Source organism: Gastrolobium bilobum, unplaced genomic scaffold (assembly GCF_033153095.1).
Source record: "Gastrolobium bilobum isolate Gb01-03AN ecotype WA unplaced genomic scaffold, APGP_CSIRO_Gbil_v1 utg1090, whole genome shotgun sequence".
Taxonomy (NCBI): Eukaryota; Viridiplantae; Streptophyta; class Magnoliopsida; order Fabales; family Fabaceae; genus Gastrolobium; species Gastrolobium bilobum.
The window spans coordinates 43,939-61,214 of NW_026899797.1; the positions used below are offsets into that span (position 1 = coordinate 43,939).

The 17,276-nt window shown below is 33.0% G+C and overlaps 1 protein-coding gene across 1 annotated transcript; it reads right to left on the reverse strand.

The window, feature by feature from the left end:
• Positions 1-12,943: 12,943 nt before the first annotated feature.
• LOC133293543 (RNA polymerase sigma factor sigE, chloroplastic/mitochondrial) lies at positions 12,944-16,910 on the reverse strand. The gene is made up of 6 exons (XM_061492119.1): positions 16,783-16,910; positions 15,348-16,109; positions 14,681-14,827; positions 14,249-14,485; positions 13,633-13,896; positions 12,944-13,380 (listed from the first exon to the last, which is right to left on the reverse strand). The coding sequence occupies exons 2-6, from the start codon at positions 16,047-16,049 to the stop codon at positions 13,183-13,185; spliced, it is 1,548 nt and encodes a 515-aa protein (XP_061348103.1). The 5' UTR covers positions 16,050-16,109; positions 16,783-16,910; the 3' UTR covers positions 12,944-13,182.
• Between the last annotated feature and the right edge of the window lie 366 nt (positions 16,911-17,276).

A 17,276-nucleotide genomic window follows, 5' to 3' on the forward strand; every position in this document is an offset into this window, starting at 1 on the left:
AAACCAGACCAGACCGGCCGGGTGAACCAGTCATCTAACCGGTTCAATTATCATATTGGATCGGTCAAGTATCAGACTCGGCGAGACCCATGCCAGTTTTGGTGAAAAACGGTGACCCAGTCCATTAACCAGTAACCCAGCCTGGTTTATTTAAAAAAAAAAAGTATTTCAAAAAAAAAATCATAATTGACATATGTAAGTAATCGGTTGCTTATTGACTTACATAAGTTATGTACCTACAATACCAATATTATCTCAATTATGCATTATGCATGGAATTTTGATTTGATTTATATTTAGAGATGTCATTTACTGAACCTGAAACCCAAGTATCACAAGCATTATATGTTTGTTTGATCCTTTATTGAGAAATAATGTATAATTTATTATTTTTATATTAAAATATTTAGAATTTAATTATTTTTCAGCCATTTGAGTATGTTTATAATTTTTTTAATATAAATTATAGATTTATATATAATCACTAGGTCATGTGATTCAACTAGTGACCCACAGTTGAACCGATGACCCATTGACCCGGTATCTCGACTGAATCAATGACCGGGCCGATTTTAATAATATTGATCCTATCTATACCATGAGGATAAATATGTTGAAATTTGATGTATCATAGGCCACTTCTTAGTAGTTCTCTTTTTTTGTTCGACCTCTAAAGTAACAACCTAAATTTATACTCGAATGATTTTTCCCCCTCATACATAATATTGTTTTTCATGCTATTTGGAATCTGAACTCGATTGGGGAAGTGGAACATCTACTTATTTCCATGTTTAAAAACCTCGGTATATTTATGTAATTTTTTTTTCAATATCTTTATTTATTTAATCATTGTTATATTCCCACTACAAGAAAATGGATAAATACGGTACCTTTTACTAAGGCTATTATGCTTAAACCGCCTCCAAATGACATACTGAGGCGGTTATGGTTAAATATTCTCGAAATCGTTCAGGCATTTAGAGCGGTTACTTAGGAACTTTAGAGTTTTGCCTCAAATTTGTCATATAGAGGCGGTTACACAATAACTGCCTCCAAATGTAAACTATAGGTGGTTGTAATAATTGCCCCTAATGAACATATATTGGCGGTTATGCAGGCATTTTTCAAGGCAGCCTCAACATTATGGTGATTCTGAGCAGGTTACCCAAAAAAACCCCAAATGTATATTAGAGGCGGCTATGATAACCGCCCAAAATGAATAACATTAACTGCCTCTAAATGTAAACAAAAGGTTGTTGTAGAAACTGCCCTCAGTGAACATTTGTTGGTAGTTAGGCAGGCATTTTTCAAAGTAGCCTCAACATTGTGGTGATTCTGAGGCGGTTAATGTATAACCACCCCAAATGTATATTAAAGGCGGTTATAATAACCACCCAAAATGAACATTTATTAGTGGTTATACATTAACTTCCTCCAAATTTAGAGTTTAAGCGGTTATAATAAATGCCCCGAATGAACATTTGTAGGCGGTTCCTTAGGCATTTTTGAATTTGACCTCAATATTATGTTATTAAATCACAATTTTACTTATTTTGATAATAAAATCTTAGTTAATGATTGATAAAAGAGGGGACCATGTTTCAATTTATAAAACTAACTTTAATAAATTATGTGAAATTACAATATAAATTAAAGTTCTTCGAGATTGTAAATTAAACAACTCTGAAAGCCCAAAAAATGCATGTACTTATCCCAAAGTTATGATCCTTGATTAGAAAACCAATTTCAAGTGCCTTATGCAATGTGAACCCTTGCTAAGATGGTCTCCAGGATTGATTCCAAGAACTCGGTCAAATTTAAGCTCATTTTGAGATAGTATTGGGGTTTATATGCAATAGAAATTTAAATCATTTTGGACAAATACCAATTCTAAAGGGTCTAGTCAAATTTAAGGTTATTCCTAGATAGTCACTTGGGTGGGTAAATCTTGATTAGTACACATTAGAATATTTAATGAATACAGAGGTAGTATTAGCCCCTTTTTCGTCTTTTAATTTTATAAGTTGGCAAAAGTATTCGAATGACATGTACATATACTTTGTTGATAGTAACAATTTATTTGTTGACATTCTAGAATATGACTCATGAATATATATAAAAAATAGTTCAAGTGACCGTAATAATTTATTATCAGTATAAAAAAATTATTAAGATTTAACAATGAATTATATGGTTTAGTATTTATCACCCTAAGTAATAACGAGAAAATTAATTCTTGAAGCTACCACATTGAGTTGCTTTGGTTTAAAAGACTCAAAAAACTCTACTCTATGCAACCTTAATCCTCAAAGTCTACTAACCACTTGCACATCATTTTTCTCTATCAACCGCATAAGCATCTTCTCACAATCCATAAGTTGTTTTATACAAGTTTAGAATTCATACATTTGATTGTGCACATATTGCTTTTGATTTAAGCTTTACATCAGTACATTCTTGGTGTAAGACTTAATATTGTGATTTTATATCTAGTCAATACTGTATTATGATAAAGAGATTGAATGAGCATGAAAAAAAAGATTGTTGTGTTAGTTATATGTAAAGAATCAATTCAACCTAAAAGTTTAAGCTATTGGATGATTTACCATATAAAGAACCAATTCAACCCAAAAGATTTTGACCCTCCTTCCGCCAACTCTTCTCCTGATGATTTACAACATGTTTCACGTGATGTTTCTGTAGGCTCACATCTGACTGCTTCTCCTCCCCCGGCTTCGGTCCCACCTTCTACTGGTGACCTTCCCATTGCTCTCCGAAAAGGTATCCGAGAGACCCGCCCTCTGGCCAGGTATTCAGTTAATATCAGTTACCATCCTCTATCTCCATCATATTTTGCATGTCTTTCTTCCTTGTCTTCTGTGTCTATGCCTAAGACTATAGATAAGCACTTTCACATTTCGGATGGAGACATGCTATGATTGATGAAATGAGTGCTCTTAAGCACAATGGCACATGGGATCTGGTCCTTCTTTCGTCTGGGAATTCTATTGTTGGTTGTCGCTGGATTTATGTTGTTAAGGTTGGTCCTAATGGTCAAGTGGATCGTCTTAAAGCTCGCTTTGTGGCAAAAGGGTTTCACTCAAGTGGTTGGAATGTATTTTGGTGACATTTTTTCTCTTGTGGCGAAGATGTCCATTGTTTGCCTCTTTATTTCCATGGCTGCTATCCGCCACTGGCCTCTCTATCAACTTGATATTAAGAATGCTTTTCTTCATGGTGATCTTGCGGAGAAAGTTTACATGGAGCAACCTCCTGGATTTGTTTCTCATGGGGAGTCAGATCCTGTTTGTCATCTCCGTAAGTCTCTATATGGTCTCAAGCAATCTCCAAGAGCTTGGTTTGCCAAATTTAGCAGTGTCGTTTGTCACTATTCAACCTTTTCCACAAGATAACTTTAATCTTTCTAATTAGACCTCTCATCTAATTAATTCTAATAAATTATGATTAAATCTTTAATCGTTCCGTAATTCCCTAATTTACGGGTTAGGGTCATTATATTCACCCCACCTTTTTAGGATTTTGTCTGCAAAATTTGAATCTTACATGTCCCTGAATTCAAGATACAACCAGAGGAACACTTTCTCCCGTTCCCAAGTGGACACTCCTTAAATGTCCTGCCTTTCCATTGAAATCATAGGAATTTATTCATTTCTCATCCTTTTTTCATCTCTATCAACATTTATTTAGGTAATAAGGATTCTACATCCATATGACTTACATTCATTTATCACCAGGGTCGTACTCCAAGATCACAACTTCGTCTAAACATAACAGTTCTAATGCATGGTATTATATCTTGACCCTTCATGGTCTTACGTAGATTTCTAACAATACTTGTTCATTCAGGTTATAAGCCTTTCAAGCTCTCTATATCTTACATTATTACATAGCCTAGGTCATACTGTAGGACTACATCTTTAACTATTCATTCGGCAATAATATTGTCCGGCTATGAATTCATTTGCACAGTCTTACTATACATATCATCTCTGTAATATCTCACCATGTTTGTTTATTAGGTACAACCGTACAAGGTTTCATCTTACTCTGTATTCATCACGTTTTAGCATCATACTTAAAAACATATACAAGTAATGGGACAATATTTTCATGCCCCCTCTTCTTCAGCCAAAAAAAAGTTAAGGTACCATTGAAAGTGAAATATGTATACTTAGTGAAAGAGCTAAGGTACCATTGAATGAGAAAAGGGTATACTTAGTGAAAGAGCTAAGGTACCATTGAATGAGAAAAAGGTATACTTAGTGAAAGAGCCAAGGTACCATTGAAAGTGAAAGATGTATACTTTGTGAAAGAGCTAAGGTATCATCGAAAACGTAAAAATGTGTAATTAGTGAAAGAGCTAATGTATCATATAAAGTATGAATTGTAGTATTAGTGAAAAAACTAATATGCAATTGAAAATAAGTTAAACACGATGCGCTCAATACCATTATTGATATTAACAAATAGGTTCTAGAACGGGGTGTTATATTATTCAAAATTTGGTATGACTCGGAGTGAAGCTGATCATTATCTCTTTTATCGTCATTCAGCTTCCAAGTCTATCTACTTAGTGGTATATGTGGATGATATTGTCATCACAAATGGTGATAATCATGAGATTACTCAGTTGAAGCGGCGTTTATGTCATTATTTTTAGGCCAAGGACCTTGGGAAATTTTGATATTTCTTGGGAATCGAGGTGGCCCAATCTAAAGATGGAGTTGTGATGTCTCAGAGAAAATATGCTTTAGATATTCTTGAAGAGACTACTTTGTTAAATTCTAAGTCTGTTGATACCCCTATGGATCCAAGTGTCAAGTTTCTACCAAATCAGGGGAAGCCCTTTTGAAATCTTGAGAGGTACAGAAGATTGGTTGGAAAACTGAATTATCTCACAGTCACTCGGCCTGACATTTCATTTGCAGTTAGTGTAGTAAGTCAGTTTCTTAATTCTCTATGTCAAGAACACTGGAATGCCCTCATTCATATTCTTAAGTATATCAAAGGTATCTCTACGAAAATGCCTTGAATATGAAGATAAAGGTAATGTTAAAGTTGTTGGATACTCTGATGCTGATTGGGACGATTGTCCTACTGAAAGGAGATCTACTACTGGATATTGTGTCTTCGTTGAAGGCAACTTGGTTTCCTGAAAAAGTAAGAAGCATAACGTAGTTTCCAGATCAAGTGTTGAAGCAGAATACCGCTTTATGGCTACTACTACTTACGAGCTCATTTAGCTTAAGCAACTTCTTAGAGAGCTCAAGTTTGGAAACACTAGACCAACACCTCTTATTTGTGATAACCAAGCAACACTACATATTTCTTCCAATCCAGTGTTTCATGAAAGAACCAAGCATATCAAAATAGATTGTCACTTTGTTTGAGAGAAAGTCTTTGCTGGTGAAATTACAACTAGTTTTGTAACCACTAATGATCAATTAACAGATATATTTATAACTTTGAGGGGTCCTCGAATAGAGTTTATATGTAACAAGCTTGATACTTGTGATCTATACGCTCCAGCTTAAGGGGGAGTGTTGGAGAGAATATCTTTATTATTGAAAAGAATATTTGTATTATTTGTAAATATCTATTTCCTTATTTCATTAGGATTTGGGTTAGGTCTGGGTTAAGTTCATTAGTGTTTCTATATATTGTACACTCCTATATCAATTTAATGTACAGGTTCATTGCAATGCTCCTTTCGTCTCTTGTTATTGAACATTATATTTGGATAGGCTGACGAGTAAGATGTCTTAAAATGTATACTAGTGTATTATTTAGTCAGATCTGTTTCATAACTCCCAATCACCAAATGTAATTCGTTTGAATTGGGTTGAACGCAATTGCATTGGGTGTAGTAATTTGCTTTGTAAATTGCATTCTCCCGGTTCTCCTTCTTGAAATTTTTCCTATATGGTTTGCTGATGAATTTTAAGTGAAATGATATGTAGACATCTTTGATTGAAACAATCTTCTAATATTTCGTCTAATGTCTGCCAATCATGTAAGTTCTTTTACTTTCAGTCTACTACATTATATGAATATTGAAAGTAACTTTTATCATATTGATTAAAATAAGAATTGCATTGACATTATAATATGTGATGACATGGTCATGATTATTGTTCATTTCATTCCTGCTAGTTGAGTGTTATGCTTCTTCCTGCCTAAAATAATGGCCAAAGTAGTTACTATTCTGTGTTATGTTTTATTGTCTCATTTTGGTTTCGATCATCATTTAGTAGTGATTTGTTTTTCCAGTGGATGTGTTATGTTTTCTTTGATTGCTTAATATAGGATTTTGAGAGCATTGATTTTGCTAATTGATTGAGAAATTGAGCATGAGCCCTATGATGTGAAACTGAGGAAATATGCATTTGAGGATGAAGTTTTCTTTTGGAACTTGCCTTGTTTCTAAATAGGTTAGACATCTGAAATGTAATTAGGTGATTAAATATAATGATGATATGCTTATGTGACTTATACTGAAATTGGTGAACTCATAAGGCAGTTTTGAAATGTTGGATTTGTGGGTGTAAACCGTGAATTTTAGTCTGAATGAAAATATGTCTGTTGTTCCCTATTGCTGCCATTTCCTTATTGATGAGATATGTAGGCTGCTTTTCTAGACACAATAGGAATGTCAGATGTGGAATTGTGAAGAATTAGTTTTTTTTTTCTCAATGTATTAGGCTGCATATTTAGGCTCTCTAAGAGTGAGAAGATCTTCTCATGCTAGTCATAATCCACTTGTCGAAGCACCAAATTCATCACCTTATGTTTCACCTCTACCAGACAACCTTGATCACTTTGATGTAGCCATTTTGAATTTTGTCATTCATTCTGGATTTTGTTTTATATTGCCACAATTATGGATTTGTTTTAAGGTTTGAGACAGTGTAATGATTGTTAAACACATTTTGTTTTATAATTTTAGATACTTAATGAAAATATGTTCTTTTACTCTTGTGATGAATATATATATTTTATGCTTTTAATTATTTTTGGAGGCTAGTGTATGAATATGTATGCTTAAATGCAACAATTTAATTATTACATTATTAGGAAAAAATTAAATAAATGTACAATGTATTTTGGAGGGTAATAAATAACTTTATATTAATAAAATTGAAATAAATATTTAAAAAGATATTTAATTTTTGTAAACCATATTATCATTTCAAAAGGAATTAATCATTGAAACCGCCTACATAACGGCCTTATAATGTCATTTGGAGGCAGTTTAATTCACTTTTTTGCACAAACCGCTTAAAGCCGCCTCAGAAAGTTATTTGGAGGCGGTTTACATAACTGCCTAAGAATATTATTTTGAGGCTGTTTGCATAACAACCTACTAATATAATTTAGAGGCGATCGCCTTAGTCTACAATTTGGTTGTCGTTAGCAAATCTGTATCAAAATATACTCTAGAGGCGGGTAACCAAACCATTGCAAAATACATTTTGGAGGCGCGTAAAATAATTCTTGCGGAATGACTTTTGGAGGCGATTCATATAACTGCTTCAGAATAACTTTTTGATGCAATAATTCCAGCAGGTGATTAAAATTGCCTCAGATTATCTCTCAACGGTGTTAAAGGAGACGGTTTGCAAACTGCCGATTTGAGTTATTGGTGACGGTTATAACCGCAGCAGTAAGCCTATAAAAGCATAGCAAAATGCTGCTTTTCTTGTAGTGTCTACTTGTATAAATATTAATATAAAAAAATTGAAAAATTATATAAGAGTAAAAGTTCGAATCATTCTTCGAATTGAGAGTATTTAAAATATTTAAAGAGTAACGAATACAACTCGTGTCTCACCATTTTGAAATAATATATAATTAGATGAACATAGATCGACCATCATTATTAAGAGAATTTGACATGAAAACTGCTTCATCTGGTATGAACACGGAATTCAGAGTAGGTGTAATATCGTTTGGTGTCCAACTGGAAATTAACATTTTTTTTTATAATGTATTATTTTTTTAATGTGCCACCCTTCAAGGTTAAATTATCATTTTTTGATGTATTTTTTTTTTTTGAATATTTTTTTTTCGGTAGAATATTGACATCAATTAAATGTGCCGAATTAAAAGCATACTTAAGAGTGTAAAAGGTAACACGATTAATTAGCCTCAAAGTAGGCAAAGTTAGGCCCATAACATATGACCACCAATAAAGAAGCACATCTCGCAATCAAGAAGTGTTACCTGACCTGCCAACCCAATAAAACCACAATACAAATAGGTTGCTAAAGGTACAACAAGCGTATACGGACTAGTTTGGTTGGCTTTTGGGAAATAAAAAATCCAAATCAATTAAAATAAATTAATTTCGTTTGGTTTGGTTTGATTTTGTAATTTTTTATTTTTTTTATTTGTCAAGCTCGAATCAAACCAACCTAATAATGAACAGAATGATTTGGGTTGGGTTGTCCGATTTATGACGTCAAAGTCATATTATTATGGAATAAACTAAAAGTTAATAAATTTACTAAAAAATAAGAACAATTGCTTAAAAGGAATATGAAAAATATAACGTAAAATGAGTAAGTGACACAGGAGTTGGAAATCTTGTTGTAGTTGCGGTTAGAGGATGCTTACTTGTTAATCTCGTTTAAAGATGGCAGAAAGAGGACTAATCTTCCCAATTTGATAGGTTATATAATATTTGTTCAAACTAGTCAATCCGTCAACTCGTTTAAGGGTGGATTAAATTGGGTGGGTAGGGATCATGGCAAATTGATCTGACAAGTTAACATTTTTTTTTAAGTTTAATTGGTTAATTTAGATATAATATTTTACTTTTTTGATAAACTCTAGCCAACCCGATCTTCTTAATTAATTTTGCACTATATATAGGTTAATCTGTCATAAAATAAGGTGGGTTAAAAATTTTACCCCATTTTAATAAGGGATATGTTATATTTATTATTAATTTTTTATCATCTCTTACTACTAATTATATTATGATTTGATCAAAATCAAATTAAAAATAAGTAGCTAGGTGAGGCAAATTAATCCATTTTGAGCCTTTGCCAACAAAGACTCAAAAGTGAAAACCGAAAACTACTTCTTACGATACCAATCGTCAGCGTTTGAAGAAATAATTATACTACTTTCAACTTTGAAACCTTAAACAATCGGTAGTGTCTCGTTTACTATTTTCTTTTCTTTGAGAATATAAATATTTTTAAAATATGACATGATGATTATAATTTCAATTATATTTTAATATGCTGTACATATAACTTTTTAATACTTTTTTCCGTTTATGTACTATCATACGATTAAAAGATTTTCACATAACCTATAAATGTTATCAAAATTGTCTTATCTATATATGCCCCACTTAAAATTTTATAAGTTGTTTTGCCTCCTTTTAAATCTTTCACTTCGATCTCAACTCAGTATTTATTCATAAAAAAAATTTGGAAAAAATTCTCCAGAAAATAAAATTATCTCCAGCAACTTGGCAACTTTAAAATGATGTCATTTTATGTTTGGGAAAAAAAATGCAAGATATTATTTTTTAAAAAAAATATCATCCATTTTTTTCCTAATAAGGAAAAAAAATATTTCTTTTGTGATAGGAGATAAAGTTATTCTTTTCTTTTTTTTTGGTAAATAGGAGATAAAGTTATTTCTTGCAAGAGCAAAATGACATCGTTTTGATGTTTAAGATTAAAAATAAAGGGTATTTTAAAAAATTTACATTCTTTTTGTATCTTGAATTTTACTAAAATACTTCTTATTTTTAATCTTTAACCCCAAAACAACATTGTTTTGAGCTTGCAGAAAATATGTGTATCTCTTGTGATATGAGAGATGTTAATCCTTTGAGTAATTTTATTTTCTTTTTGTATTATGTATTTTGCTAAAATACCCAATATTTTTTAAAAAATCCAAAATAACATAATTTTGAGATTGCACGAGATAATTTTATATCATGTTATAAGAGAAATGTTAATCTCAAAAAATTTACACGAAAATGAAAATTAAACTTATATTATTTATTAACTTCTTTTCTTAATACCAAAATGATATTAATTGAGAGCTATTAATTTATTTTTGATATAAAGATAATGAAAATTGTTTACTAAAAAAAAAAGATAATGAAAATAGTTATAAGAGATTGGAAGAAAAAATAATTGTAAGCATATCTTGTGTAAAATAATCTGGCCCTTTATATATTTATTCCTGATAAAAATATTATTTTCAAAAAATAAAAATTATGACAATGGATGAGAAAAGCGATTGAGGGCCAGATACATAACAAATCACCATGACTCTTGACATGTATCTAACTTTTCTCAGTCTTCTATCTGGAATTTGTTAATAATGAACACTAATTTCCAATTTTGTGGACCCAAAGGACTAAAGGGCTGACCAATAACACAAACTTTGATGTTCCCTGCTTAGTGGGATTCAGATACGGGTTAAATTTTAGTTGGTAGAATAGCTAATATCCATTCTAATTTTTTCGTGTGCTGGTCGTACATATTATATAGTATATATCAGGGATTTGATATTATATTTTTTTTTTTATGTCTATTCTATCTATTCATATCTAACATTATTGTTGTAAAGTCCTATCTGATCCGGCTGGGTCGACCCGAAACCCGACGTATCGGTCATCGGACCTGTTCAGGTCAAGCATTGAACCAGTCATGCATTGATCCGGTCAAAACCCAGACAAAATCGGCCAAACCCGGGCAAAACGGGTGACCCGTGACCCAGTGAGGTCATGCTTTTAAAAAAAAAATAAAAATTGTTTCATCTTATCGTAAAAAATGTATAACTCATTTTAATTTTTTTTTGTAATTTTATTTACTTTTTGGAGTTACCCAACCCTAATTACCTCTTTGAGGCGAGTTTGCTCCCTCCGGTATCTCCACAAGCTTCAACTCTTTGAGCCGGCTATGAGACTAATCCGGAGTGCGGGGGTCAGTGATGGCTAAAGGTTCAGCCCCCTCCCCAAGAATGCATTCAGCGGGAATCGAACACATGTCCATCCTCACTAACTCAGCGTCAAGGAACCAACTGAGTTGCACATATTGGCTGTAATTTTATTTACTAGTATACTCTTCTATACTAACTTCAAATTTCAGTTTCTAATACTGAAGCAATTTGCAAAATAATAAATTAAGAGAATATGATATATGTTATTTTAATGTAGTTGAATTTGAAAAATATGAGTTCAATATCATTGAAAGGTATGTTTATAGGAATTCTGAATTGCAATTTAAATTGACATAGTTATAGCGTGCATTTTTATTTATTTACGTTTCATGTTTTTTAGCTTATTTAGTGAATCTCAGTTAATTTATTTTATATATAGAGAAAATAATTGAATTTATATATATATATATCTGGGTCAACCAGTCCAACCAATGATTCATCGGTCCAACCAGTGACTCAGTACTCCGACCGAGTCGATGCCCGAGTTGGGTTTAACAATATTGTCTAATATCATTAAATCAGAATTTCAACTAAATTTTACCTTTTGTTTTTTCTTTTAAGATTCTGATGTAATGGTGTTGGACATAAATAAGTATAATATTTATACCGGTATATTATCACTGAATTCGAATCATGATATAGATGATCTAATATAATGAAACGAACTACAGAAGCACTGATACCGCATTTCAGAATATATTTTTCTAGTTTCTTGTGCTTGAAAGTTGAAGCCATGATTAAGATGATGCAGATTAAGAATTAAAAGTATAATATTCATTCTTTTTCATGTCTAGCTTCTTTTCTTTGACAAGTGATTTTGGTTTTGAACAGACATTCAGCACGCCTATTATTTATCTTTTAATTTGTTCTTGATAGCTCAATTTAAGGATAGTAAAGCAACAGCCAACAGCTTTGTGCCTACTTAGCGGCGACTCTTGTTCTCATTGCATTGGTTTGTTACTATAACATATACATACTTTGAATTTTGAAGTGCATTTTTCTACTAGTACAGATATCCTTTTCCCATCGAAATCGAATGAATTGTAAAACTTTTTCACACATTTGCATCTTATCCAAAACGAGAAATACATACATGACATGACGCCTACAAAATATTCATTTGTGTTACGTTGATTGAAGATGGTATTTAAAATTGTAAAGTGGCAGCTGAAGTTTATAAAAAGAATTTAATACTAACTTTCATAGTAATCAACCAATCAAAAGTATTTGGGACTGCTAATCATGTACCTAATGTCACTCACTTCCTTTTGTCAGCATTCATTCCACTTCCTTCATGTTGCCTTTTCCATCGCTAGTGCAAGAACAAATTTTAGATATCATTCTCTTCAGAAAAGATCTTCGTCCTAAGTCTCGTCATCAACCTGCTAACTTTATCAATTATACTATTCTTTTAATTTAACTACATCAACATTATCGTCAAATGAAGAAAAGTCTTGCACTTTACTCCTGTACTATGGAATACGATTTGCCAAACTTTGATATTTTATTTTGGGTTTGTAAAAAGTAGCTATAGAGACACAGAAAAAAGTGAATCTTTTGGCTCCAGTATAAGATTAAGAAATCTTACTCTTTATCTCAACTGTTAGTTTTTGTCTATATAATAGTAGAAATTTATTGAGTTATATCAATTAATTAATTATTAATTCCAGATAAATAACACTCGTTAGATGAATAGAAATCAATTACTAAGATGAAGATTAAGACTTGGGCCTACAGTGAAAATACAAATTGGGTGCCTTGTGCAGGGGTTTGAGTGTTTGACGATGAACCTAGAGTTTACTAGGAATCTGAAGTTGTCTATCCCTTCCCAGCTGTCTTTTTTTCTTCATCATGAAAAACTCCAAATCCAATCTCACTGTATATGGAACTACAGATAGGTTATTGTGCAACTGTAAACAGAGATAGGAAGGAGTAAAATTTGCAGATATTGTATAAAATAAAATGTATTTTCATTAAAGGAAGACACATTACGTGTAACACGTATAGGCAGTGCAGTTATATGATTTGTGCAATTTCAAGACTATCATATACAAATTACATGAGTATGATTATGATTATGGGTATTTAAATAACCGGTGATACAAATTACCACTCTACTGTATGACTAGGTAAGGTGGGACTACCATGGCAAATGTTTCTGTAAGGGAAGCATATACATTAGTCTATTTATACGGCATAACGACGAAGATAATCCAATCGAGCAGGATGCTTGAGCTTCATGAAAGCCTTGACTTCGTGTTTTCTTACCATTTCCCTTGAAATATTCAAGTTCCCAGCGATTTCTCCCAACGTTCTGTTACCCTTACCATCAAGTCCAAATCTCTGTCTTATCACCAAGCTCTCCTTTGGCTTCAGGGAATCAAGCTAAAAAAAATAAAAATAAAAGTCTAAAGATTAGTTGCAAAAAATGACAATGGCAATATGATGCTATTGAATAAGGTATATTACTAACAAATTAGTAAGACCTAAACCAAAAAAACTTAAAAATTACAATATCCACCAAGAGCTCATTATATAAATCCAATTGTGATCGTAATAATAAAATTTAATAGAAGAACATATTGTAATGAGTAATGCAGTATCAAAAAAAGTCTCAAGAGGTTAAGTTATTATTACCACATCATCAAGAGCAAGCCTTAGTAGGGCAGGTTGTCTCCTATTATCACTACTAACACTATCATCATCAGTGATCCCATTAATAAACTCCTCTTGTGTTGTTATATGTCTCGAATGCAGGGAAAGAATGGATTTTGATGCCTTCATTACGTCATGGTATCTTTCAGGGGATATCTGAACTCTTTCTATTATTTCTTCCTCTGTTGGGGACCTCTGAAGCTCAAATCTTAACTCTACTTTAGCTCTTTGGATCTCTGCTCTAACCTGCTCAAAAAGAAGTTGAAAAGTTACACACAGCTGAGACCCATGCAAAGCCTAATCAATTAACTAAGTTCATTTTATTTATTAAATTTCTTAAAAGCCAAATTTACATCGAATATCTTTGGCTAAAATCTGGCATGGTTTTTCCACCAAATTTTTCTTCTTGATGTTCTATACTTTTCATCCATGGTTATTCAAATCTATTGCCTAAATAAAAAATATCTTGGATTTTTCCTTCTTGCAACCATGACAAACTGGTTGATTAGGAATTTCAAGTTGTTGATGCTGAAAATAAAGTATATGCTGCGTAAACCAAAACATTAATCACCACATGCATAGTAAGAAGAATGCATACCGATTCAAGTCCAAAGGGAACACGTGTGAAGTTTGAGAGGGTCATGGAACGGACGATGGCATGTCTTATCCAAAACAAACCGTATGTAGATAGCCGAAATCTCCTGTTTGGCTCAAACCGATCAATTGCTGTTATAAGTCCCTTAACTCCTGCCTGACAAAGATCTTGAAACCTTGGGCCACTAGCAAAATCTGGAAAATATTTGTTGATCACAAACAAGACAAGCCGGAGATTGTGCTGCAACAAATATCACCACAATTTCTTAATCTCGATATAACTTACTCAAAATAATATCAACAAATAACTAATAATTTCAACTCCACACTCCAAAGAGAGAGGCAAGAAAGTAAAAGGAATGAAGGCATATTATATAATTTATCTTTTAAACTTGTTGAAAGCCGAGTTGTAAAAGAATTGAACACTTTAAATTACCTTTATGAGCTTGTTTCTTGCAGCTCGACCAACCTCTATTGCTTTCTTCACTGGAGCAATGCTCATGTTTGTTGCATCAGCTAGTTCACCCTCTGTAGGTTCTCTCGCTAGATCCTTTTGTAAATCTTCTTTCACTTGAAGGAGTACCTGAATATTAACAATCATGACTTAATGTCAGAAATAAAATTAAGCTCTATGTTTTCACCTAACATCTTAAACTTACATTGGATCGTTTCTTGACATGGTATCAAAACCTTGAATCCTAGGATTACCAAGCCACTACCCACAAGGAAAAGACTAACTGTGTGGGTTTTAGGTTATGCAAGAGGTCATAATTTCAAATCTCCATACCATCATTGAAAAAACAATAAAAAATTTGATGATCATACGGTCAAGATGTGGATTCTCGAAGCCCCTACTCTCATTGTCATATATAATTGAATTTCCGCAAGGGTGGTAGTGATCTTGCTTAGTTCATACTTCATGTTCAGAGAACCTTAACATCAATAACTGAGTTAGAGATAGATTATGAACCTTGACTTGCCAGCTTAAGCTACTAGGTTGAATGGTTCCATGCTACTCAGCAATGAAAAGATCTACACTAATTTAAAAAGAGAACAATCAAAGAAAGGGGAGCAAAGAGAAATTATAGTAATTAACTGCTTACCTTCATAGGTTGCATCAACTTGAACAACCAAGCATGCTCTGAAGAAGGAAGAACTTGAGGTATTCTCATTCTTTTCCAGTCCATGCTGATAAAATCAGTAGATGCTGAATATTCCCTAACAAGTTCCTCAATCTTCTCAATCCTATTCTTGACATTTCTTTTCTTCTGAGTTGGAATGATGACCTCCCCATTTTGGCTCTTTTTTAATGCAATCCTCTTATCAAGACTCAATCGTTTGGCTTTCATGTTCTGGTTCCTGACCACCCTATCATTCTTTAACTCCTTTTCTTTATCATCATCACCAATCTTCTTCCCCCTCCGAGAGACTCTTTTGATCTTACTATCTATATATTCCGCATCACAAGTATCAGATGCAGGGCTGAGTTTGTATATATTTTCGAGTATGGCAGCAGCTTCATTGTAGTCCACATTCAAGGAAGACGGAGAAACTTCCTCGGTAAAGACAGCTCTTACTCTCTTAGGTAGTTTATTAGCTTTTCCTATCCTTTTCTTCTGTGTCTTGGCCGTATCGACAGACATATGAAATTTCTCTTGAGTTGCAACCAAAGCTGTATCATTCGGTTTATCTCCTTTAAATGCTACAGCTAAAGGTCTCTTCAGTGCAGGACGAAAACTGGAAAACTTTGAATTCAATCCTAGTGGAGTCCGAGCAGCTGAACTAGAAACAGTCACAACTCCCATACCAGGTTACCTAATCCCCGTTTAGAAAGAATGAAATGACAGATTTTCAATGCCAATATCCTACAACAGCAAACCAAAAAACTATGTCAGGACACAAGTGCACAACTAATAGCTTCACAGAATCATCAAACGGCAAGCATAATTTCTTGATTAATCATCAATGTAGCTTCAATATTAACACCAAAAGAATAGTACATGGACAAGTAAATATATTGCTTAAACAGCCACCAATACCATTTATGACCAGTAACATGGTTTCAAAACCCTATAATAGATAAGTGGGAGTGGATCCTTTCACGTGGAAAAGTGATCATGTGATTATGTTATTTGATCACAACCATTTATTTAAAAATTATACACTTTTATCTCTTTTATCTCATCATCAACGAGTGGTTGTGATCAAATAACATGACCACGTAACCACTTTTTCACACGAGAGGATCCACTCTCTAGATAAGTTGGTTAGAGAGCAATCTAAATTCTGGCCTACCCTTTTTTCTATAATCAGATCTAAACAGCAAAAACATATGCTAGTCACATATTAAGGCATCGGTATTGGATTGAAGCTAGCAACTAAACATATATAGTAAGTAAACTATGAAGGTGGAAATTTTTTGCCACGACATAACATGATGAAACAAAAGTTGTGGAATCAAATGATAAAGTAAAGAAAAACACATGTTCAAAGAAAGAAAAAAAAAAAAAAAAAAACAAGTGAAGCAAGGAAGAGTACCTTTGATTTGTGAGAATTCGATGATGAATCCAGAGAGAGGATCAATTAGAGTTGAGACATGAAAATAAGAAATAAAATGTGTAGTGCTGTGGTTGTGATATTAAACACGAAATATGAGAATTTACGGTGACCACAATTTTTGTCTCCGAAACTGAGGTGCTTGATCGGAACACGTAAGCAACGATTTGGAACGCTAGCGCTGACGTGGCTATTCGTGGGAAGAGGATTGTGTTTGTTAAGCACCTCGTGGCGCTTTTGGAGTGGACGAGCTTGATATTTTGAGCAAAGGTGTGTGTGGATCACATCTTTGACACGTGCTGGCTCTTGAACTTTTGTGGGACCCAATATAAGAGGTTCTCCATCGCATACGTAGCTCTATACCAACCATGATCCATGTCACATGCGTCTGACTCTGACCTGTGAAGGCCGAGGAATAATAATTTAATCAGTATAAGAGGATTAATGTTCTAGAACATTTTTTATATCCAATTTTT